The sequence below is a fragment of the Peromyscus maniculatus genome, chromosome 11 (genome assembly GCF_049852395.1).
Source record: "Peromyscus maniculatus bairdii isolate BWxNUB_F1_BW_parent chromosome 11, HU_Pman_BW_mat_3.1, whole genome shotgun sequence".
NCBI classification, from domain to species: domain Eukaryota; kingdom Metazoa; phylum Chordata; class Mammalia; order Rodentia; family Cricetidae; genus Peromyscus; species Peromyscus maniculatus.
Genome location: NC_134862.1, coordinates 81,105,285 through 81,129,947, shown reverse-complemented (window position 1 = coordinate 81,129,947; position 24,663 = coordinate 81,105,285). Strand labels below are relative to the sequence as shown.

Genomic DNA, 24,663 nt, shown 5'->3' with positions numbered 1-24,663 from the left:
GTGTTTCTTAAGCTTCCTAATGACGAGACCCTTTAATACAGTTCCTTATACTGTTGTGACCCTCTAACGATAAAATTATTTTAATTGTTACTTCCTGATTGCAATTTTGCTATTGTTGTGAATTGTAATGTAAATATCTGTGTTTTCCAATGGTCTTTGGGGGTCTCGGCCCACAGGTTAAGAACCTTTCTAAGTGTGTCCTGGAAAAGAATATTCTCTCCAGCAGCCACAGAGCTCAAGTTGCAGAAAGTCAAGCCATAGTCCTCATGATAAAATTGGCAAAAAATTCAAGTCCCCTCCTGGGAGTGTATCAGCCGCTAAAGCAAGGACACTAATTGGTACAGAATGAGATCCTATCACACAGGATGGGGATGTGTGGGAGGGTCCTCATGAAGCCAAGAACTTCGCACCTTCAGATTCTCAAGGGTTTGTCTCACCTTTAATAGAAATTGGCAGAATTCCCTAGTCTCTTCCCTGACCTGTGGAGTGAGGGCTATTATGGTTGGAAAAGGCTAAATAGAAGTAGTACCATCACTCCCACCCCTTGAAATATTGCCCTTCTCACCTCTGACTGAGGAAATGAACCCTTCATTATCTACTAAGCCAGTGGTGACTTTCTCTGCAGGAAATTCCAGGAAGACAATATTGATGTCCTTCAAGGCCTACCAATAGTTGCCTTTAGACCTCCAACCAGAGTTAAGACACAGCAGGCTCCTAGAAGGGAGGTAGAAAGTAGACTCATGAGGAGGTGCAGTGTGCTACTGAAGAGCTTAATAAGTTTACTAATTCAAGCAGAAGTCTGGAGAAATGAGTGGGAATGGATTTTAAGGGTGTAGGGTAATTGTGGAAGGAACATAAAACTAGATCAGGCTGAGTTTATTGATACGGGGCCTCTGAGTAGAGGTTCTAAGTTTAATATGGAAGCTCCCACAGTTAAAAAAAAAAAGATGCCAAACAATGTGTTTGAATGGTTGACTGAAGTATTTGTCAAAAGATGGCCTGCTGTAAAGGAGCTGGAGATGCCTGCTTCCCTTGGCTTAGTATTGATGAAGGGATTTTATGGCTCTGGAAAATTGCAATGCTAGAGTGGATATGTTGTGTAAAACCTAATCCTCCACTATGGGAAGGTCCAGAAGACATAGCCTTCACTAATCCCATAAGATACAAAATGGTGAGAGGGGCACCAGCACAGTTGAAAAGTTTTGCTGTGGCTCTTTCTCTTGTGCCAGCCCTTAGGGTTGGAGGTGCTGTTGCTCAGATGGATGAGTTAAATGCAATGGGGTTCGCTGGGCCCTGAGGTAGCAGGGGCCAGGTGGCAGCACTGAATTGACAAGGACAGGGTGATCGTAGTCATCACCATGGGTAGCATACACAAAGCCATGTTCATAATGGCCTAACCAGTATTGGTCAGCACAGACAAAGTGAGTTTTATAGTGGCATGACTCACCTGGACATTTGGTACCCGCTAATCAATCACGGTGCTCCCAAGCATGAAATAGATAAGAAGCCTGCTGATTTTTTGCTTAATCCGCATAAGTGGAAAAATTCTCAAACAAACGAAAGAAAGGCTACATCGGATCATGGCAAAAGAGAACCTTGCCCCATGAATCAGTTTCCAGACTTGAGCCAGTTTGCAGATTCAGAACCTTTTGAATGAGGGACAGATAGGTTCTCCTGAGGAAGGACCTTGGTAAACACCTAAAAGTTTTGCAGTTACTCTTTCTCCAGTCCTTCCCCAGAGGGACCGATAGCCTTTTACAAGGGTAACTGTACACTGGGGGAAAGGAAACAATCAGACTTTATGAGGTCTATTGGATACAGGTTCTAAATTGATGCTGATTCCAGAAGATCCCAAGAAACATTGTGGCCTTCCAGTTAAAGTAGGGGATTATCAAGGTTAGGTGGTTAATGGAGTTTTGGCTGAAGTCTCATTTATGGTAGGTCCAGTATGTCCCAGACTCATCCTGTGGTTATTTCCCCAGTATCAGAATGTATAATTTGGATAGATATACTTAGAAGTTGGCAGAATTTCCTAGTCTCTTCCCTGACCTGTGGAGTGAGGGCTATTATGGTTGGAAAAGGCTAAATGGAAGCCTTTAGAGTTGCTTCTACCAAGAAAAATAGTGAACCAAAACCAGTATGGCATCCCTGGAGGAACTGCAGAAATGAGTGCCACCATCAAGGATTTGAAAGATGAAAGCGGGTGGTGGCTCCCGCCACATCTCCCTTTAACTCTCCTATCTGGCCAGTGCAGAAGACTGTCGAAAACTCAATCAGGTAGTGACTCTGAGCCGCTGCTGTACCAGATGTGGTGTCCTTACTTGAGGAAATTAATACATCTCCTGGAACATGGTATGCTGCTATTGATCTGGCAAATGCCTTTTTCTTAGTACCTGTCCGTAATGACCACCGAAGCAATTTGCTTACAGTTGGCAAGGGCAGCAGTACACCTTTACTGTTTTGTCTCAGAGATATATTAACTCTCCAGCCTTGTGTCAGAACTTAGGGATCTCAATCATCTGTCTTTTCTATAAAATATCACATTGGTGCACTATACTGATAACAATATGCAGGTTGGACCAAGTGAGCAGGAGTTAGCTACCACTTTGACCTCATTGGTAACCAACATGTGAATCAGAGGATGGGAAACAAATCCAACCCAAATTCAAGGGCTTTCTACCTCAGTGAAATTATTTGAAGTCCAGTGGTGTGGGGTATGCAAAAGTATTCCTTTTGAGGTAAAGGATAAGTTATTGCACCTGGACCCATCCACTACCAAGAAAGAAGCACAATGTTTAGTGGCCTATTTGGATTCTGGAGAAAGCACATTCCTCACTAGGGTGTGTTTCTCTAGCTCATGTACCAAATGACTTAGTAAGCTGCTAGCTTTGTGTGGGCCTGGAATAGGAGGAGGCTTTTCAACAGGTCCAGGCTGCTGTGCAGGCTGCTCCATCATTTGGACCATATGATCCAGCAGACTCTATGACACTTGAGGTGTCAGTGGCAGATAGGGATGCTGTTTGAAGTTGACATGAGTGTTTCTGTTGTATTTTGTTAAGAATGCATTTGTATGGATATTTGTGTTTTCTTTCCTCAATTTCTTTATCATGTGATGTAACATCATTTAAGAGAACATCAATAGTTATCATATTTAAGTTTGAGATACTAAAAGAATGTCTCTCAAGGGACATTGCCACCTGTTCTAGATTTATAATATATCTGTAGTTGTATGAAGAATAATTATATCATGTTAGTCATAATTATGACCTGGTTAAATATACAGTGTTTTTGGGATTGTACATGTTATATTGTGTTTAGGCACTCTAATGACCTGGTTATTGTTTTAATTTGAAAATTAATCAGAAAAAGTAGATATAATTGTGTGTCAAGTTGACAAAGGGTGGACTTGTGATGTCTGTTCTTGGTTGGCAAGAATATTCTTAGACCTTTCTATTCACACCAGCCATTGTCAGATTAGCTGGACCACAGCCTGTAAGTCATTTTAATAAACCACCCTTCTATATGTATAGAGAGATTCAGTCTATAAATTCTGTTGCTCTAAAGAACCCTGACCAATACAGTGTGTTTAGTTTATTAGAAGCTAAGTAGAGGTCCAGGGGTCAGTGGTTCTCAACTGGATATTTTGCCCACTTGGCAAAATCTAGTAATATCTGGGGTCACTGATTTTTTTCATTGCTGGGGTTCAAATTCAGGGCCTCAGGCCATAGGCAGTGCCCTAGCTTTGAATAGTACCTTCACTCGTAGAGAAGGGGGAATAGAGGACGAACTAGTGGCAGTTAGTGGGTAGAGCACAAGAATGCTGTTAACTAAGCAGAACGATCCATAGTGACAAGAATTTGCCCAGCCCCAAATGTCAGTCAAGAAATCTGGCTCCAGATTTCTCTACAAGGGGAATTTAGCATGGGAGGGGGGAATTCAGAGAAGGGGATTACTGTGCCAGTGACAAAAACCAAGTACTCCTTAGACAGAGTTCTATCTCTCTAAGGAGGGTGGATCCTGGGTTTTAGCAGAGGGAGAAGCCCTGGGCTCACTCTTGTCCACTCTCTTGGGGGAGCAAAAGCCTCACAACTCATGTTATCAAAGCAGCCAGCTACCTTGGGTGTTCACAGACAAGGCTACAGAGACATGGGCTGTGAAACATGTCCACACACACTGCCATACTACGACAGGGAAGACTGAAGTGAGCCTCTCTTGGTGGATTAACTATATTTTATTAATCTCCCAAAAGTAGAACTATAAACACACACTTGTAATCCCAGCAATTGGAAGGTGGAATCAGGGGACTGGGAGTTCAAAGCTGACATGGAATGCATAGAAAGAATTTTTTTTTTAAAGTAGGAGAACCATAAATTTTAGGGGGGGGGGGAAGATGAGCACCAGTGTCTTCCCAGCCAACATGTGCACCCTGTAACCATCACACACAGGCTGTGCTACTCCAGAAGAAGCTGAGGACTCCACCCAGGCATCAGAGCATCAGCCTTTTAAAACCGAGAATGGGTCTGTTCCTTCTGACTTCTGCAGAATTCAGATGTGCTTGGTCAAAAGGAAACAACCTTGGAAGAGCAACATGGGGAATTCTGTCACTGTAGCCTTTGCTTTAATGCAGTCATCCTGAGGGAAAGGTGAGTTTGACTCACTCGGGCCCATTCTGGGAAGACTGAAGCACACAAGTGTAGTACTGGAAAGGGTTCTCTTCCTTCCCCCCTGCAAGCCATGTGTGGGATTTCGGGGGTGGGGGGAAAGGCCAAGCACTGTTGGATGGGTGGCTAAAAAGAATGCCTCTAAGACATAGCCACCATCCTCAGCGAGGTCTGGAGTCTAGGGATTCAGCCGTAGGAAAAACCCAAGTGTTAGGAGCTGATCTTCTAGAGTCATCTGAATTTCAGTAAATGAATGAGATCTCATAACTCTAGTCTTTATACACCCCCATTCTGAGTAGCTCCATGGTTTTCAGAATAGACAGCTAGTCTTCCAGACATGATATGGTTGATGCACACATCGACTCACAAGCAGTTGTGGTTGTCTGCATAAGACCTGCACAAGATCAAACCTGTCAAAATTCTACCATGGAGAGAGGGATCTCCCAAAGCTCCATCCTTAGCTGATGAGTTATTCACAGTTGATGGTTACTAAAGGAGCAGTTACTTTTCCTTAGCTCATGTGGCTGCTGATAGGTTGCCCAAGGCCTCAGTGGATGACTCCACACCCATTCTCACATGGTAAGCACTAACTGAACTCAGTAATAAAAAAGAGGGCATTGAGTCAGAAGGAAAATGGGTTGGTGGGTTCCTAGGGGAATTGTAGAAAGGCAGTTGAGATGAATACAATCAAAATATGTTGTACAAATAGGACATTTTCAACCAATTAATGAAATTCTTTGGTCTAAGATTATGCAAGGGCATATAGTGAATATTTTTTGGTCTCTCTGGCATTTAAGCCTCCCTTCTGTTTGGGGAACTTTCTAATTCATAAAAGGTACAGTTTACCAGCCACTATACAAGTAGAAGCTTCCAGATAGCAAATTTGTAACCTCCTTCGGAGGTGTAAGATGAGGACGTGTGAGCTAGGGTTGGCCACTCTGGTGTCAAACTTTGAATTAGAAGCTAGAGATGAAAAGATGAAGGAGGGAGCAGTCATTTTGGTGGTGGACAATGCAGCAAGAACAATTACTATTATCATGTCACTAGTGCGGCAGAAGCAGAAGGCAGTGGCCCATGCCCAGTGTTGTAGACAATGGTCATAAGATAGCGGCACCCAGTGTAGCTTTGCAATCCCTAGTAGAGTAGCTTTGCAATTTTACCTATGGCCCTAACCACAGCCTATTCTTCCTCTATCCTCTTTACTTTCAAAGGAGTGTGATGGCTATTCTGGTTGTTAACTTGACTATATTTGGATTGAACTACAATCCAGAAATGGAGAGCACACCTAACAGAGATGATTTTTGCTTGGGTGAATCCACTTCTGGTCTGGACCTTTGAGGTAAGAAGACAGACACCTCTGATACAGATCTGAAGTGGGAAGACACATGCCTTTGATCCAGATCTTGAGGTGGGAAGACACAACTTTAATCTGGAACACACCTGTTGCTGGCAGCCTGTATAAGGATATGGCAGAAGGAAACTTTTGCTCTTTGCCTGCTTACCCTCTCCTTGCTAACACATCCATTCCTTCACTGGCATTAGAGCTTACTTCTTCAGGATTTCAACATCTACTGAGGACCAGCAGAGACATATAACCTTATAGACTGAGCAACTACTGGATTCTTGGACTTTATGTTCACAGCCAACTATTGTTGGGTTAGCTGGACAGCAATCTGTAAGTCATTCTAATAAATCTAATATATATATAATATATATATCCTATATATATATATTCATTCTACAAATTCTGTTACCCTAGAGAACCCTAACTAATAAAGAAGGTTTTTCAGAATATCCTAGTAGTTATTTGAACCAAACTGACATATTCTTAATAGTTTTTTTACATAAAAAATCCAAAGTTAGCTTTTGTTGATTATAATTAGAAACCCTTTTATAGAAGTTAGTACTACAAAATAGGATACATGGAGCAACAGGACTTACACTGTAAATTGTCTAAATACAGAAAGGTACAGGGCAATGGGACATCAGAGTTTTGAGCTGGGCAGTTGGTGTTCTTTGTTATGCAATAATATAATAGGTTTTTTAAAAAAATGCATGTGTAGGTGTATGGTGTGTGTGTGTGTGTGTGTGTGTGTGTGTGTGTGTGTGTGTGTGTGTGTGTAGTGCATGCATGTGAGTGTGTAGGTGGGTGTGCTTGAAAACATCACAGGAGGATGTTAGTGTCTTCCTCTGTCACTCTCAGGGGACTTGACATTTATGACAGGTTGGGCCCCCTAACCAGCGAGGTCTTAGGGCCTGTCTGTCGCGGTGTTACAGGTACATTCAGTCATGCCCATCTTTTTACATGGATGCTAGGAGTTTGAACCCAGGTCCTGCTGTTTGCAAAGCAAATACTGCTATCCACTGAGACCCCTCCCCAGCTCCACAATAGTTATTTCTTAAAGCATTTGCCAAAGTTGTGCAAGAAGGACAATAAGTTGAAAGATGGCCTCTCTGAGGGCAGACAACGTGAAGAAAATAGGACTTTACATAGAAAGACTTTTTCTGCCTACAACTTGTTATCTAAGTGATTGTACATCCGATCGTTTGAAACTGTTCAATCAAAATAATTTAATTTTCTATTTGAAGATAAATTTAGTATGAAGAGGTATACAGTGAATAGGAAGTGCCTGGTAGACCTACAGTTCCACAAGAGGTCTGGGTTGTAAAATGGGCTTAGAACAAATGGAGGGAGAACCTTGAGGATCCAGGTTTTTTTTTTTTTTTTTTTTTTTCTCAAGGGAGTAAACAGAGAACTTAGGTTCAAAAGTCCTTTGAAGAAGTGAAAAACTCTGTGGGACAAGTTCCTCTGAGTATCCCAGGTTACTTTATCACAGAATTACCAAACATTTGCTACTTTGATGCAAACAGAAGGCTGTTTGCTGAGAACTACACTCTAAAGAATCTTGGATGGTTTCCGTCCTGTTGTTCAAAGCTTTCGACTCCAAAGCCATCTTCAGTCTATTGACTTACTAACTTGAGTTTTGCAAATAAAATACTGCTACTTTTATAAAATGACCTCAGGCAACAAAGAATTCATTCTTCTTCCCACTTGGTTTCACTCCCTCTTCATCCAGAGAGTGAGAGAGAAACTGAGGCACAGAGGCTTGCTCAGGTCTTGAGGTGATCAAGATCAGCTTCTAGAGTAAAGTACAGAGAGCCAAACATGGAAACATCTCCAGACTTTGTGCCTTGTGCTCAGCCATCTGAGACAGATGTTTCATGTCCTGGCTTTTTGTCTTTGGGTTTTGTTATCCAACCCAGCCTAGAGTGAGATGTCTGAACTCCCATCATCTATTTTATCTGCTACAGCAAAGATGGAACGCTGTATCAAGGGATCTCTGTTCCATGTCTGCGTCAGCTGCAGAGCAGGCTGACTACTTGGGAAGCCTCACTTCCTTGTCTACTTCACAGGTGCTCCTGTGCAGATCTATCACCAGGGAACTGTTTGGAGAAGGGTACAGATGTGCGGTGTCTGTCACGGAGAACTTGGAACCGAGGGCCAAGTTCAGTGTGTCCTTTGATCCTTTCTTCTCCCTTCAAAAAGTCCTTCCACTGGGTCTCTGTGGGTCAGCTCTCTGGTAGAGTCACACTGGCATAAACTGTGGTGGGGTTTGGTTCCTGTGGGCAAAGAAGAAGCTCATGAGTGAAGGCATGGAGAGGAGAGGTTCACAGGCAATGAATGAAGCAGCATTCCCTGAGAAAAGAAAAGGCTGAGAGTTCATAGCTTTATGCTTAGAGTCTATCACAGTCTGGGCATTGCTAAAGCCAGCACTCAGGTCTCCAAGTGTCTACCTACAAATGGTGCTATATCTCTCTTCCAAGCATAAGTGTGCCATCAGGGAAATGAGAGATTTTCCACAGTTACCTGAAGACTGGCCTTGACCTGCCCTCCCTTCTCTTCCCTTTTCTCCTTTGGAAGAAACTCCTTTAAATCAGGACATCTGCCATGCCATGCTCTGCCACATTTTCCCCACAGGATAGACCAAATCTTATGAAACTGGAAGCCGAAAATAATCTCCCTTCAAGTTATTCACTCAGGTATTTTGGTCACAGAAATATAACAGATCTCCCATAGGGCAAGGAGAGTCAGAGGGAAAAAAAAAAAGACAAGAGAGCTCACATCATGGCAGATAGGAAACAGTAAAGAGGGATACCAAAAGAGACCAGAGCAACATATATCTTCTTTTAAGGACACAATGGGTAGGCTCCTCCCTCCAGCTAGGACTCACCACTTCCTAACAGTATGATTGTATTATGAGTAGTACATCATGGATTAGGAACCCGTTAATCAGGTAAGAACCTTCACCATCTATTGCCCCTGGAAATGTCCTCACAGACACACCCAAAGGTGTGCTTTACCAATTCTTAGGTACCTCTTAATCCAATCAAGCTGACAATCAAAATACCCATCATTGAATATTCTTCAGCAATTATTTTCTCCCTCTCCATCTTCCTCTTTTCCTACTTGCTGTCAGTCCTGGGGTACAGTTTGGGGAAGTCAAAAGAGGTCTAAATTATTGAGTTCTTATAGGGGGTTAGTGAGATCCAAATGTGGATGAGAGAAGTGGTACCTGTTTATTGTTTTTTAACAAGCATACCAGGTATTTTACATATAGTCCTTTGATGACTCTCAGAAAAACACTAGTCAGTGGATAGTGGCTCACAGCCTGTGAGCTCGAATGAAGGATTTTTGTACAAGTCCTAACTAACCATGGCTCCAAAGTATTCCTTGCTGCTTGTGTGGTCTAGACTATTCTCCTAGTCCACAGCTCACCAATATGATTCACTTCATCTCTACCCTAAAATAAATAAACAACAAAAACCCTCATCCCCTTCTTCTCTGCCTCTCACCATACATCCAGTGAAGAGGGGCAGAGATGCTCACCTGGTCAGACTCTGGGGCAGGCTCTGTGGCAGCCACATAAATGGTTGTGCAGGGGTCCTGATCTGTCAGGGCATCATCAAGTTTCTTCTCTGGAGGCTACAAGAGAAGCAAAGGAAACAAATTAGTTGAGCAAAAAGCTGGGTCCCATCCAACTTTCCCCATGCAGCTGGAAAAGCAGTTCAAGTTCAAAAGCTCCTTGGTTGCCTGCTGTGACTTCCTCCCTGGTGAGAATTCTCCCAAACTTCCCCAGAGTTCACTTTGATAGCCACTCCCAGAATGACATCTTGGGGCTTACAACCTTCCAAGGCAACTTCATCCCTTGTTAGCGTTTCAGAAAAGAGACGTTCATCTCACTCGTTGTACATTTTTTAGATACCACAGTTTGTAGAAAAATGTAATTTAATGAAAAATTTTTGATTGGGGATGAGACAGGTGAAGAGCAGATGGAAACAGTTTATTAATCAACTTTTATTCACAGATGCACCCTTTGCTTCTCCTCTTGGTTACGAGAATTTTAGGGTGACCAGATGTAAATGTAGGGATGAAAGGTGGGGTAAATAACTTATATGTTCTAATTCAATTGGGAAATTTTACAAAGAAGATTGTGCTAAAAATCACCTGTACTAAAACATCACTAAAAAAAAAAATGCTGTTGAATTTCCCTTTAAGATTTTTATCTAGGTATAAGGAATTACTTTAAACACAATTTTAACATCGTAGCACATTTTTGTTTCTCATGTCTTCAGTTAGAGGCACTGATCTTCACATTTCCAGGGATACCACATTGGAGCTACATTAGGTATATAACTTATTTTTGCTACTCTTTGTGAATGGAAACCATTGAAATAGCAGTGTAAGGTAGGAGGCATGATAAGTCCTGGAGTGGTTCCTGCTAGATAACCAACAGTTGTTTAATTTTCTATGTTATTATGTTCTGTTTTTGTTTTTTGAGACATGGTCTGTGTATCCTTGACTGGACTGGAACTCCCAGTGTAGATAAAGTTGGCCTCAAACTCATAGAGATCCACCTGCCTCTGCCTTCTGAGTGCTGGAATTAAAAATGAAGGAAATTGTAAGGATGAGGGTAAGTCTGCACATATTGATATGTAAAGCAATAATATCTTATATATTTAAAATACATATAAATTAAAAAAACAATAAAAATAGAACATAAATCAAGGTGAAAAAGTATAGTGTAGTTAAAGTCTTGTACTGGAGTCTGAAAAATAAAAGCAGCAAATGTATGTTAGTAAGTCAGGGATGTACTGGACAGTGGTGGCGTATGCCTTTAATCCCAGCATTTGGGAGACAGAGGCAGGTGAATTCCTGTAAGTTTGAGGCCAGCCTAATCTACACAGCTAGTTCTAGGACAGACAAGGCTAGAAACCATGTCTCAAAAAACAAAACAACATCAATAAAAAAAAAAAACCCACAAAACCAAAAACACAAACAAACGAAAACTAGAAACAAAGAAGTCAGGTATGTATTTTATAATTTCTAAGATAGCCACTAAAAATAGAGAAAATAGTTATTTAAATACTAGTGCAACACAGAATAAAGTTGAATGATAAAAATATAATTAAAAAATCCTCCATCAAAGAAACTCCAATCTCAGACTTTCACCAATAAGTTCTGCCAAAAACAGAAGGGGAGAAATATGATCAATCCCACCCAAACATTTCCAGAGAGTCACAGAGAGAAAACACATCTGTTGGTGAGCTGAACTGCAGTCACCAAAAGAAAGATACATGCCACCAGAGTCAGGGTGTGTCACTGTGTGGCCTTAAGGCCGAGGCAGAGGTGTAGATAAGATACATAAGATATCTTATGTATCTTAAGATAACTCACCTTAACATAACATAGGTTTATGTGAAGGTGAGGTGACTGAGTCAGAGTGGGCCCACATTCAGATGAGGAAGGATGTCCTCGGAGATGGAAAGGAGGAGGCAGAGGCCCAGACAGAAAAGCCTGAAGATGGAGGCAGAGATGGGGGTACAACCACAAACCAACAGCTGCTCAGGTTGGGAGCCATCAGATCACACGGAGGTAAGGGCTGATCCCAAGAGATCTCCGAGGGTTTGGGGGCCTGCCAGTATGCTACTTTCATTTTGGATTTGTGATCTCCAGAACCGAAGTAAACGAAATTCTTGTTGTTTAAACCATTTAGTTGGTAATGATTTGCTATGGCAGTCTAACCTAAAGAACACAGCCTCATCCGTTGGTAAGGTTAGCGTAATCACGATATCAAAACCTCACGAAGTTGTTATGAGGAAGAAGAATGACAGGCCAGTTTTACCCAGAAACTAAGTGTGTGTGTGTGTGTGTGTGTGTGTGTGTGTGTGTGTGTGTGTGTGTGTGTGTGTGTACGGAAGGCACACTTTGAACAAAATGTTAGGGAGACAAAATCCAGCAATATTTTAAAGGACCAACTAAATTTGTTCCACTCCAGGCGTGCAAAATAGGTTTGACTCCTACAGGGGCAGATAAATGAGGGAAAGGCAATCAGAAGGTTCTCTCAGCATCTCAACAGGTGCAAGAAGAGTGTTGATAACACAGGACATCAGCTTGTGATAAACTGTCCAGCAGACCCAGAATAGAAGACAATTGCGCCCCACCCCTCTCTTCCAGCACTGGAACTGCCAGCAAGCACTAGCCCCAGACAATACAATATTCCAGTATTCTCTCTCTCTCTCTCTCTCTCTCTCTCTCTCTCTCTCTCTCTCTCTCTCTCTCTCTCTCTTCTTCATTTAATTTTTGAGGCAGGTAGGTAGCCCATGTTGATTTGAAACTTTTTACATCGACCAGGCTAGCCTTGAATTTGCCATCCTCTTGCCACTGCCTCCTAACTGCTAAGATTACAGGCATAGACTTCCGTGCCTAGCCTGATAATATTATTTTCGATTTATTTTATTTTTATTATATGTGTGTTGGGGGGATGCTGACTGTGTGGAGGTTCATGTACATGAGAGCAAGTAGCTGCAGAGGGCGTCACATGCCCTGGAGCTGGTGTGGCAGGTGGATGCAAGCTACCAGACTGGGACCTGAACCCAAGTGCTCTACAAAAACAGTATACACTCCTAACCCTTGAGTAATCTCTAGGCCCTGACAATATGTCTAAAGCGGTAAAAAAGCTCACTAGGAAAACTTTAGCAAACTGTATGCTTAATGCTGGCGTAGTAAAGTCTTTCCTTTCAAATCTGGAGTTTTACAGGAATGTCTGTGTCATTACTTCTGTTCACCACCATGTGTGAAAGCCCAGCCAGTGAAGTAGGCCAAAGGAAATCAGGTAGGGCTATGTGGTTTATAAACAAAAAAAGAAAAGCCAACACTTTAGAGATGATACAGTGGTGTAGGAAAAAAACAGTCATCTGCAAACAAATGCAAGAACTTATAAATCAATTCAGCAGCGTTGCAAACACAAAGTCAATATTTTTAAAAAAAAGGTATGTCAATAGTAAATAGCTAGAAACTAAAATTTTTGAAAAAGGCAATGTTGACAATATACCAAAGTATAAAACTCCAATCAACAAATTAGAATGATACAGTCTTAGTTGGAAAACTATAAAGCATCATTTAGAGAAATAAGATGTACAGAGAGGATAGAGAAAGATTCAAAATATTAAAGCTATTTCCTCTCCTCAATGGTCTAATTGGTGCTAATTTCCATTATAGCAAGATTTGGTGAGAGGGGTTTAACAAACTGATTTCAAACTATATATCAAAGCACTAGAATTGGTCAAAAACTCTGGAAGAAAAAGAACAAATGGGAAGACTCATTTTTATCAGTTATCACAATTTATCTCTAATCAAGACAGTTGGCCCAGTGGGCAATGGAGCAGAACACAGAACATCAAATAGAGCTCTGCATACACGTACCCTCAAATTAAAATGAATAGGACATGCAGTCAGGGAATATTCTGTGCAACAAATGACCAGTAGAATATATCCATGTGGGAAAAAAATGAAACTTGGCTCCTCTTACACCAAACTCAGAAATATTTCCCAAGTATATAATAAATAAATGTGAAAGAGGATGCCAGAAGAATATTTTTATTACCTAGCACTGAGAAAAATTTCTCAAAAATGTTATAAGAAGTAATAATTGTAAAGGAAGAGGTTACCAAATTGCTCTAGCATGACATTAAGAAATGTTCTTTATCAGTAGGTTTTGCTGAGAAATTACAAAGGAAATCCACACACGATATGGATCTAACCTCTAAAGGGCTTAACTCTAAAATGGCTTTTTTGTTTATACTCATTTGTTAAAAAGGCCTAAAACTCAAAGATAAATGAGTATGAGATTTGAGTTGGGTGATTTTAGTATGGCAATAAACATGAAAAGTTGTTACCAGAAAAACAAAGCCATAAGACCCTCCATTAGTATGGATAAAATAAAAGGGCTGATAGCAAAAAAATTTGGCTAGCATATATAACTATTAAAACTCGTTTACTAGAAAAGTAAATTGACACCCACTTTGAAGAACAATTTGGCCTTAAACAGTCAATTGGAGAATCCATATACTCTATCATTCAGCAAATCTGCTTCTCAGTATGTGGCCAATAAAAACATGTAGATATATTCACCAGAAGACATTCATATGAATTTCAGTACTGTAATTTTCATGATGACCTTAAACTGGAAATAGCCAGATGCTCATTAATAATCAACTGGATTAAATATATTGCAAAACAGCATATTTACACATTGATAAACCAATGAGAATGTATGCATCCTGAGTTCAAAGACGCGCATGAATTTATGACCAGACGCCAGAAAAAATACTGACAGACTCTATTTTTATGAGGCTCAAGAAAAGAAATATATCATTCGTATTTCTAGAAGCCAGGATAGTGGTGATCTCTGGGGAGGAGTCGGGGAGTTGCAGTACAGAGGTTTTCTGGAGGAACTGGCCATATTCTGTTGCTTCATGTGGTTGGCGTTTTACGGTGGAAGACTCAAATTGAAAGACGCAATTCCTTCTCAAGTAGGTCAATAGGTTTGATGCAATCCTAACTTTTTTCATTTTGTAATTCTTGAGAAGCAAATTCTAAAAGACACACTCTGCCTCAGCTAAGCAAACATTTAGGTGAGAGGGTGCCATTGGGGGTTCTCATGTCTTTAAATGGAGGTATGTTCTTAATAGGAGTCTATGATGATTGTGGTGATTTGAAAGAAAATAGCCCCCATATGGAGCGGCATTATTCGGAGGTGTGGCCTTGCTGGAGAAAGTGTGTCGTTGTAGAGGCAGGCTTTGAAGTCTTATATATACTCAAGCCATGCCCAGTGAGACAGACCACTCCTGTTGCCTGCAGATCAAGATGTAGATCTTTTCCTGCTTCATGTCTACCTGCATGCCGCCATGTCCCACTATGATAATAATGGACTAAACCTCTGAACTATAAGCTAGCCTCAATGAAATGTTTTCCTTTATAAGAGTTGCTGTGGTCATGGTGTCTCTTCACAGCAAGAAAGCCCTAAGACAATGGCATAATAAACCCATCAGACCATCACGGTCAGCAAAAAGAGATCAGCCCAGGACTGCCTTCTGGTCCTCAGAAATGAATTTATGAAAGTATTATTATGCAATTACCTTTACCCTCATAATCTTTACTCAAGGATATGTTTCCCCCACCATCCCAAATGGCCCAATTATGAGCTTAAAAATCCCCTAAAACCAACTATGTCTGGAAGATAGCAGTATTTAATGAGGATCCTGTAGGCTCCCTATCTCGAACTGCTAACATGTCTGTTCCCTGACTCCATCATGTCTCATGTTTTCCCATCACCCCCTTCTTAGTTCAGTGGTCATGCTACCTCAGTTTTGTTTCTCTCTCCACTCCATTCAACATGTCACCTTTCGTTTGAACCCTGCACTGACTGGAATCCTCAAGAGCCTCCGTTTCTCCTTCTGATTGTACCATGCAGATGCCTTCATTTGGATCAGGCCAGCATGCCACACAATAGCATTTTCACACCTCCCCTTCTTTCCCCAAGCCTGCACCCTTCAGGAAGGGAGTCTGAGGACATGTAGTATAGACTCCTAGAATGCCAGAGCTTCAAAGAGTCTGCGGTCATGTGTTTACAAACTTCATCTCATTATTATGAAGAAGCACATGACCCAGATTGCCCAGTGTTTTCCATTATTTCAAACAATATAGAGTTCTAGTGATACAGGTTCAATAACTTTTAGGGGAGCTCTGATTCTTGACTTCTGCTTCCCTAATTCCATCTGCTCTAGAACCCCTGCAGAACCATGGATGTGTTCAAGGTGGCCCAGACAGGAATCCTGTAGGAACTATGATAGAAAGCCCCAAGAAGAGCATAGAACTTACCACTGATTTCTGCACTTGGGCATAAATAGTTAGGCTCTTTTCTTCCACTGGTGGCTGGCAGTGGTTTTTTTTACCTGTGAAGAAGCACAGTGGTTACCCTCCTCTAGTCCTCAGCGTGAGCCCCCAGCTCAGTCCTGTCTGGCCTTTCCTCTCCCCTTTCTACTTATTTCCCCCAGCACTGCCATAAGAAGGATGCGCTAGTTCCCAGCCTCCATGCACTTGTTTATAGCATTGGATTGGTTACTTCATCTGCCTAGACCTGTGTCCCTACCATCAAACGGAATTCGAAATGCCTTTCTCATGAGACTATTGTAGAAACAAATGAGATAATACTTGCAAAGCGTTTACACCAGTTACACTAGCAGATAGCAAATGTCCAGGATGTGCTGCGACTCCCGGCTTTGGGTGCTATTTAATCGCTGTACAATTCAGTTACTTTAATCTCTTATTTTTTGTGTGTTTCTGCTCCCCTAACAGGGTTCTAGGTTTTCTGAGGCCACTGCTGGCTATTTATAGCGCTTCTCTTATTCTCCATCTGGTAACATGTTGCTTCACTCACAGCTCTCTCATCTCCCTATTTCTGGAGGGCTTGCTAGTGTGTGTGGGATGGTGCAGTAGGTGGGATGATCCACTTGAAAGTGTCTGGAAAACAGTTCAGTGGTGTCATTCTTCTGTTCACAGTCTAGAAAACCAGCCCAGAGCCTGGGCCCTCTGTAAATTGATGAGTTGTGAAGCAGTTTAGTTTTTAGCTGACATTTCAGTTTTCCTTTTTAAATGATAAGAAACTCCTCGTCATAAAAATTCAAATTAGATAGAAATACATTAGGTTATAACATATAACTTCTTCTCCTTCATTAACCAACTTCATTTCATTCCCAGAAGTAACCAATTAAAAAAGTTTTCCATATGTCCATCTCTGGGCAATAGAGTACTTTCTGTGAAGACATAAATGTTCCCTCTGCATAGACTAATAGCCACAAGTGGTGAGCTCTTGAACTGTGTGACAAGTGAAATCGAGAAATGGCTACTTAATAGTAGTTCAATTAAATATTGGATGGCACAGTTTTAGATATGGGATTTAAGTTATAGGTTTTCCTCTTTTTCACACAAATGGTGCCATTCTACTCATGTGTCGCTATAACTTGACCTTGTCACTTCAAATGTGTTCAGAAGGCTCTTCGTGATGCCACAGTGGCCCTCTTCACCTTTTCTAACACTGAACCACTTCCCTTGGATGCCTCACGTACAGGTGAGGATGGGGAAAAGAAGGGACTGACCCGCACAGGACTTTCAAGGGACTGTGGCAAGATCTAGGCGCAGACCATGGAAGCTCAGCCCAGAAGAAACCATAGACTTTAGGACAAACTTGCTTAACTTTAATTCATTTCTCCTCTTCAAAAGCCGGGAAGCACACCACTGAGAGAATAGCTCTAATAATTCACTTTGGTTTGGAGGAGAAATACCTAGTCCTGTAACGTGAGTGTGGTGGGGGTGTCAATTGAGGGTGTGGTTCTCGGTGAGGAAATGGTAGGCAGTTCCTGGGGAAGTTCAAGGAATTACAATGAAATCAGTGTGATTTTCCTTGGTGGGTATGGCATGCCTGATGGTTCTAATCTTACGTGTGTGTGTGTGTGTGTGTGTGTGTGTGTGTGTGTGTGTGTGTGTGAGAGAGAGAGAGAGAGAGAGAGAGAGAGGCAGGCAGAGACAGAGAGAGAAAAAGAAAAATTGGAGGGTAGGGCTCTCAGGTTCTCAGAAACAGCTGGGGTAGTAGGAGGGTGTGAAGTATTTCTATGAGATACTATTCTTTGATTTCAGATCCACTAGTGTTCAAAGTGAGACCTGCTTGCCCAGCCCCCTCCTAGGTGCAGCCTGGGATACAAATTGAGACTAGACTCCAAGAACTTTCAACTTTGCAGGCCAGATCAGGATGAAGTTTAGAATGGGTAGGACTGTCCCTATAATAAAAAAGACCACTGAATCAAGATAATTTAGATTCTCTCTCTCTCTCTCTCTCTCTCTCTCTCTCTCTCTCTCTCTCTCTCTCTCTCTCTCTGCCTCCCTCCCTCCCTTCCTCTCTTTCTCCTCTTTTTCAGTACAGAAACAGATTTTGAGGAGCCAGCTCAACTTGACTTGAAGTCAGCCAAGTCTTTGGATATAATGAAAAAGATCTGAGCCCTAGATCTTAGCCTTAGAACTAGCATTGGCATGTACTGTGCTGCATTGAACAGGTTAAATCATCTCAATGGGGTTCTTTACATACTGTAGTTGTAAAACCAGAGCATAAACCATTTTTGTTTTTTTAGCTCTCACATGAAGCAACAAATTGTCTAATGTGACCATAACTTCAAGAACTTTAAGCCTGCTGTAAGTATTGTTTCTAGAATCTCCTGGGATAGTCCCCTGTGGGGCTTAAGACTTAAACATTGATCCACTAACATCAAGAGATTTATTTATCTAAAGACGTATGTGTATACATATGTATCATCCAGGAAAACCACTGTGTGTTTTCTGTAATACCACAAAAGGCATACTATCCTCACTTTGCAGTTGGTGGAAAGTTTGTTTGGTTACACAGATCATTGGTGGCAAAATCTGCACTTGGAGGTTGTCTAAGTCCCATGCGTTCATTTGTGTATTTGGGGATGGGGTTTTACTATATTGCTCAGGGCTGATGCAGAATCCACAGGCTGGAGTGATCGTCCTGCCTCAGACTTGAAAACAGCTGTTAGTCTAGACTTGTCTCATTGCACACTACCCAATGTCCACACTTGTGACTAGTGTGTTCTCCTGGAGATGAACTTGCCAGAACCACCTTAAAACTCTTCAGAGTCAGGCAGGATTCTGGAGAAGATACCACTACACGTTGCCAACAGAATCTCTTGAGCAATGTTTTGTGGTGTGCGCAGCAACTGAATGTAGATTTTTGGCATAGGTTTGTATGGTACTGGGTTACAAGGTGTAAATGGTGCCTGGAAAAGCTGGGATGTGTTTTGAGGGTGGGGGAAGAGGGCTTTGGTGGGAAGGGAAGTACTGCTCCCTCAGAGCTCAGCCATGTGCTGAGCAGAATGCAGTGAGGAATGTGTGTGGAAGGAGAGCATACCTTCGCTAGCTAGGCTAATGTGGGAAACTTCATCTGTTTTCTCAGCCTCGTTTTCTCACTCTTTTCTTATAAAGAACATTAAGTGGATCCACTCCCAGGCCCTAAGCTCTCAACAGAAGTTTTATCTGAATAACTCCCCCCTCCCCTCACTGTCTCGGTGAACTCTTCGATGGAGGAAATGAGATAGAGGTAGGCTTCTGTGCTGTGCTCCACATCTTATATAAGCAAAACCAACCTCAATGTGCTGAGGTAAGGGCTTTTCTAAGAAGACTGTGTGTGGATCACACTGATCTGCTTGAGAATGGCATGAGCTCGGTGTCAGCTCGGTGATGAGACAAGCGTAGTGTTCTGTGCTCCCCAAGGGAAGGCCAACCAGGGTGTTTGAGTCAGGATGCTCTGATCCAGATGGGTGAGTGGGAGTCAGTATGGCTGAGGGTGCACATGGCCCTGAAATAGTGAATCATAGGACAATTTGGAAGAAAAGATCAAGCTTTTAAACTTGGAACCACAGCCTTACTGCTTTTGGTCCACCCGGGGACATGTTTCATGGATCCAAGAGTTCTCTGAATTCTCTTCTCTAGTAAGTATTAGTAGAGTGTGCCTCCTGTTTCGATTCCATTAGACTTCTGTATAAGTCAAACCTCAGTGCTGAATTTAAATTATCTGCATAATGTCTTCCACATTAGACACTTGTGGCTCTTTCCTCTACTGATTCCCTTAACCTGGTACAGGGACTCAACAGACTAGAATTGGGTAGAATTGAGTGAGGATGTATTATTGAGTCAGTATTTTTTTACAGGGGGTCCCAGGCAGAAAGCAATAGTGATGTTGAGTCTGTGCTTATAGTGAGAGCGACCTGCGCTTGTGTAAGATCTATTCTGCTTACCACTGGAGGCCCAGTAAGAATCCCTTTCTTGCCAGACCTACCTTGTTTTTTCAACATTATTACTGCCGTGGAAATCAGGACAGTGATCATGACCACTAATGGTACAGCAGTGTATGGCATCCATGAGCTTGATTCTGAAAGAAAAGTCAAAGGACAATCTCAGATGCACTGTGGGTTTAAAAATACCCCACCCAGAAGTGAGAAGACTGCGCCTCGTGCTCTGTTTCTGTATCTGCCTCCCCAGGGAGACATTTGTTTACATGGCTTTAGAGACCAGCTTTAGACCATTAAGATTACCCTCACCTCACTTACTATACCCGACTTTCACATTTCTAATTTCATAAAGATGTTTCTAAATAAAATGCTTTATTTTCTCTTTAACAACCACTTGTCTAAAATTAACTTGTCTTCTCTCTCCTAAATCAACCTCTTGCTCTGCTTCTCCATTTTTAAACTTCTGAAGCATTATGCATCCATTTTTGGTAAAAGGGATGTGACGGTCCCGTGTGCTTGTCCCCATGCCCCCAAACTACTCCCATGAGACAACTGGGAGGAAGAAATCTGATTTTCTTCTTAAAAAAATAAATACAATAGCGCTATTATTGCCTTTAAATGCAAATGACTGTGTTGAACCCACCGGACTCCAACTAAAAGAAAAGCATATAGCTTTTCCCGTCAGTTGTCATATTTTAAATTGGCAAAGCTAACTGAGGCTTGAAATCATAGAGCCAAATTCTGTAGCTTTCTCTCCTCTAGCCACTGTGCTGAATTCTTTTAAATCAAGAACACCACTTTGGAAAAGAGTGAATAAGGCCTTTGTCTCAATCACCAAGATATATGGCTCACTAACATAGTGGGGGTCAGTTGCTAAGTCCTCACAGTCAGATGCTTTAAATAGTGAACCCTGTACAGTAATGTATTTAATCAGAACAATGCTAAGGCGTGGGTACTTTTATTATTTCCATTTTATAAGCAAGGAAACGGCATGAAGAATATGAGGAACTAGAGCCAGGAATAGGAGAGGAAGCATGGCTGACCACTCAAGATAAGCTGCCTGGGAGTCAGAGAGACTCCTGGACTTGGAGTGAGCAGTGAGGTCCCATTTGAAGCACCAGGTTTCTAAGTAGTGAACCAAGTTCTAGTGTTACCAAAGAAACAAATGCAGTAACAGGTATTAACACAAACACGTAGGGACACTTTATAAAAGTGTTTGTGAAAGAAAAGTGGGTTTAAAAACACCCTACCCAGAAGTATAAATACATACAAATAAACAAACGTGCTGGTTGTTGAACCTTTGAGGGATACGTCAGAAGGTGAAAGGAAGAACTAAGTGGGTTAGGAAGGAACAGAGTGATTGCAGACACAATGTTTATAGAACTCACAAGAATATAGACAGATATCCCACGAAACTGATAAAAGTCTCCAGCCCCTCAGCTACTCAGTAGTTTCTTTCTGGTCTTAAAAGAATTCTTTTCTTCCTAGACTCTCCATACAGCTAATCACAAGGAATCTCATAGCAATGACAGACTCTCTTCCTCAAGTAAACTCTGTTTTAACCCTGCCAAATACCAACTTCAACAGCCTTGAGCCAAAAAGGAGAGGACCTAGGTGTGGTGGTTCACGCCTCTCGTCCCACCACTCAGAAGGCTGAAATAGAAGGGCTGGAAGTTCAAGGGCAGCCCAGGCTGCGGAGTGAGATCCTGCCTTAAAAATGAATAAATGAGTGAATGAAGAAACATGGGTAAGCAGAGAGTTGGCTTTGTATAACACATAGAGTGTGAAGGCAGCTATGAGCCTCTCACTCTGCATGACACCCTGAATGGTACATGATGGCTGAGAACCCTCTGTGTATGTATGTGTATGTATGTATGTATGTATGTATGTATGTATGTATGTATGTATGTGTGCATGTATGTCTGACCGGAAGTCTAACTGGCTCAGATGTTTTGCTGTCAGTACTAGGGACACACAGAGAAAACTCCCCAGTCCAAGGAGAAAAGCAGGGGCAGCAGTCTAAGCTTCTTTCACAAACCATGGTACTGGTCCAGCAAATCGTGATAGTAGCACTTCCTATTTTGAGAGAGTTCCTCTTTCTTCTTCTAACATGTGTATCTTGAGGAAGTCTATAACAAAAGCTGACTTAAGACCAAACACCTCAACCATTTATATCATTTCCAAAGATAATGTTTCTTCTAAATGTCATACGAGATTTACAAAGAGACCAAAAACCAAGGTGATGCCTTGAGACTGGAGAATAACGGATGGCAGACTTTCCTGGGGACTTGCCTGCCAAATCCACCTTTCTCACCTCCCCGGGCCTTCTGCCGGCAGCCTTGCTGCCCACCGACTCATGCAAGTCAACAACTACAGGCACATGACTGAGGCCCCCAGTGTGGTAACACCAGGCCTGTGTCTTCCCAGGAACTCAGGAGGGTGAAATCAGCCTGCTGCCTGTATCTCGTGACATAAATGACCAGCTTCTGCCAGCTAGGAGAGGCAATCTGGCCATCATCCTGAAAGATATTTTTATCAATTCTAATTTTTCTCTTTGCCTTTTAAAATATGTATATCGGTGAATTTAAAAAAAAAAATAAAACTATTGGCTTAAAAAAAAACTTAAAGGAACGGTACAGAATGCTTCGTTTGCCCAACCCACTCATTTCACACTGGGGAAACAAGTATGTAAAGTGTTCCAGAAGATGTCAGTGGCACAGCTGGGAAGGTGAGAACTGTAGGTTCTGAGGCTTGTGACAGCCCCTGGAGATGGGAGTCCCACGAGGAAAGTGGCTACAGACGCTGGTGCCTGGGAGAGCTAAGGCCAGCCTGTCTCTGCGCCATCTTCCTTCCACATACACCGCCCTTCCTGACGAGGCTTCAGCGGTCCACCACACCTGCCCAGGCCCTATGCTCAGACCGCTCTTCCTTCCTCAGTGTCACCTTTCCTGAGCATTTCAGCCCCACTCTGTCCTCTCCTCAAGCGTCACGTGTCGTCTACGTGACATAGGGTAGGACCTGTGTTTCCCCACCACTGCCTCTGTGGTGCAAAACCACTTTAACTGATGGTATCAGAAACCAGACAGATGATTCAACTCCATGTGTGCTAATTAATAACTGTGTGTCTCAGGGAGTCCTTCATCCCCTCCAAGGGCCTGTTTCATCATCAATAACGGGAGCATAAAAGTATTTAGTTCACAGGGTTGTTCCGAAGAACCAGCCCAATAATGTAAATAAAGTGTTCAGAGCGATGCCTAGAATCCATCACATGATCAATGAATGTAGTTGGCACACACATCTTCAGTAAGTTCTTAAAGGAAATGAATTTGCTCTCAAGTGCAAAAGTGTTCTCCTCATTGAAGTCCAGAGGTACTGAGCCCCATCCTATCATTTGGTTATGGCTTGCTTTTCCCACCTGAGTAGCAGGCCCCAAGGTGCCTCTACTTAATGCTCACCCGCTTGGTGCTCTTTGCTAATCATGATATTTATATAGAAACTATCAAGGACTTGAAGCCCTGAGGAGTTCAGACAAATATGGACACAATGCTGCTCATCTAGCTCGTGGGGGTCAGGTTGTGCACAGTTTCCAGTTTCTGGAAATGTTTTCCTGGTGGTCCTCCGAGGCCTTGTTCCTATTGCTCTACTGGTCCTTCTCTGTGCTGTTCTCATGGGAGGACTGATCCCTCCCTCAGTTTCTACATCAAGCAAAGGCAAGATGGAAGAACTCTACACCAAGAATCTACGTGTTCCAGTCTTCTGTGGAGGATCTGAAGGGACTCAAGGAGCAGACTCTCCTGTGAAATGGGGAGCTTCCACCCATCACCTGATAAGCTCAGGCCTTTCTCTTTTCCTCTTTTTCATTTGGTTTGCTTGTTTTGTTTTGTTGAGAGGCTAGGCTGGCCTAGAACGTGCTGTGTAGCCTTGTGGTCCTCCTGTCTCAGCTTCCCCAGTGATTAGAGGCCTGCGCCGGTTCCCTCAGCTGCTCTGTTTCTGCGTGAACAGTATCTTCCCCTTCCTCAGAGCATCCCAGCTACATCAACGTTCCTTGGGGAAGGGGCTCATTGTCTGTCTTCTAGCATTACTATTAAAGCATGTTTTAAGTACTTCATATCCCCCAAAGAGAAATTTTAGTAGTAGTCTCTTTAAAATGATGTTTTGTTTTTCATCTAGTAAATTACGGAAGTCCTGCTTAGGTTGACAATCTCTAAAGGTAGTCCTCTTTGCCTATTCTTTTTCTAAGCAGCCCCCCATCCCATCAGATCTAGGGCATGAAGTTACTCCATATACATATGAGGAACTTAAATTATTGAATATGAATGGATCTTAGAGAGCTGGCATGTATACTTTTGTTGAAAGTTATCAGAGTGCTAAATATACGAAGGTCTCAGAAAGCATGCTGGGTCATTTTCTGAACTCCCTGAGACAGGAGTCAAAAGAAGTACCAATGACCTACTTGATATAGCTTTGTGATAACATGAAGCTGGAAAGAGTGTGTTTGCTCGAAACACACCACCTGGGCTCCTATTTCCAAACTGGAAGATCCCACTCTCTCTCCTTTTGCTCATTCATGTAGTGAGGCCTCTCAGGATGGTGGTTCTCAGAAACCAGATAAAACTTGTTCTTGGCTACACAAGCCCTTCATTCACAAAGCAACATTACCTTAACTTTTTTCCTCTTTCTTTTTCCTTTTCCTTTCCCTTCCTTCCTTCCTTCCTTCCTTCCTTCCTTCCTTCCTTCCTTCCTTCCTTCCTTCCTTCCTTCCTTTCTTTCTTTCTTTCTTTCTTTCTTTCTTTCTTTCTTT

The 24,663-nt window shown here is 42.2% G+C and overlaps 1 protein-coding gene across 1 annotated transcript in view; it reads right to left on the bottom strand.

Annotated features, from left to right (window-relative positions):
- Positions 1-7,207: 7,207 nt before the first annotated feature.
- Slamf1 (signaling lymphocytic activation molecule family member 1) overlaps positions 7,208-24,663 on the bottom strand; it is a 33,618-nt gene continuing 16,162 nt past the window's right edge. The window contains exons 4-7 of the mRNA XM_006990594.4: positions 19,910-20,002; positions 15,883-15,956; positions 9,550-9,645; positions 7,208-8,282 (exon numbers count right to left, since the gene is read on the bottom strand). Of these exons, the coding sequence (XP_006990656.3) occupies positions 8,232-8,282; positions 9,550-9,645; positions 15,883-15,956; positions 19,910-20,002 (314 nt within the window). The 3' untranslated portion in view covers positions 7,208-8,231. The remainder of the gene's footprint in view (positions 8,283-9,549; positions 9,646-15,882; positions 15,957-19,909; positions 20,003-24,663) is intronic.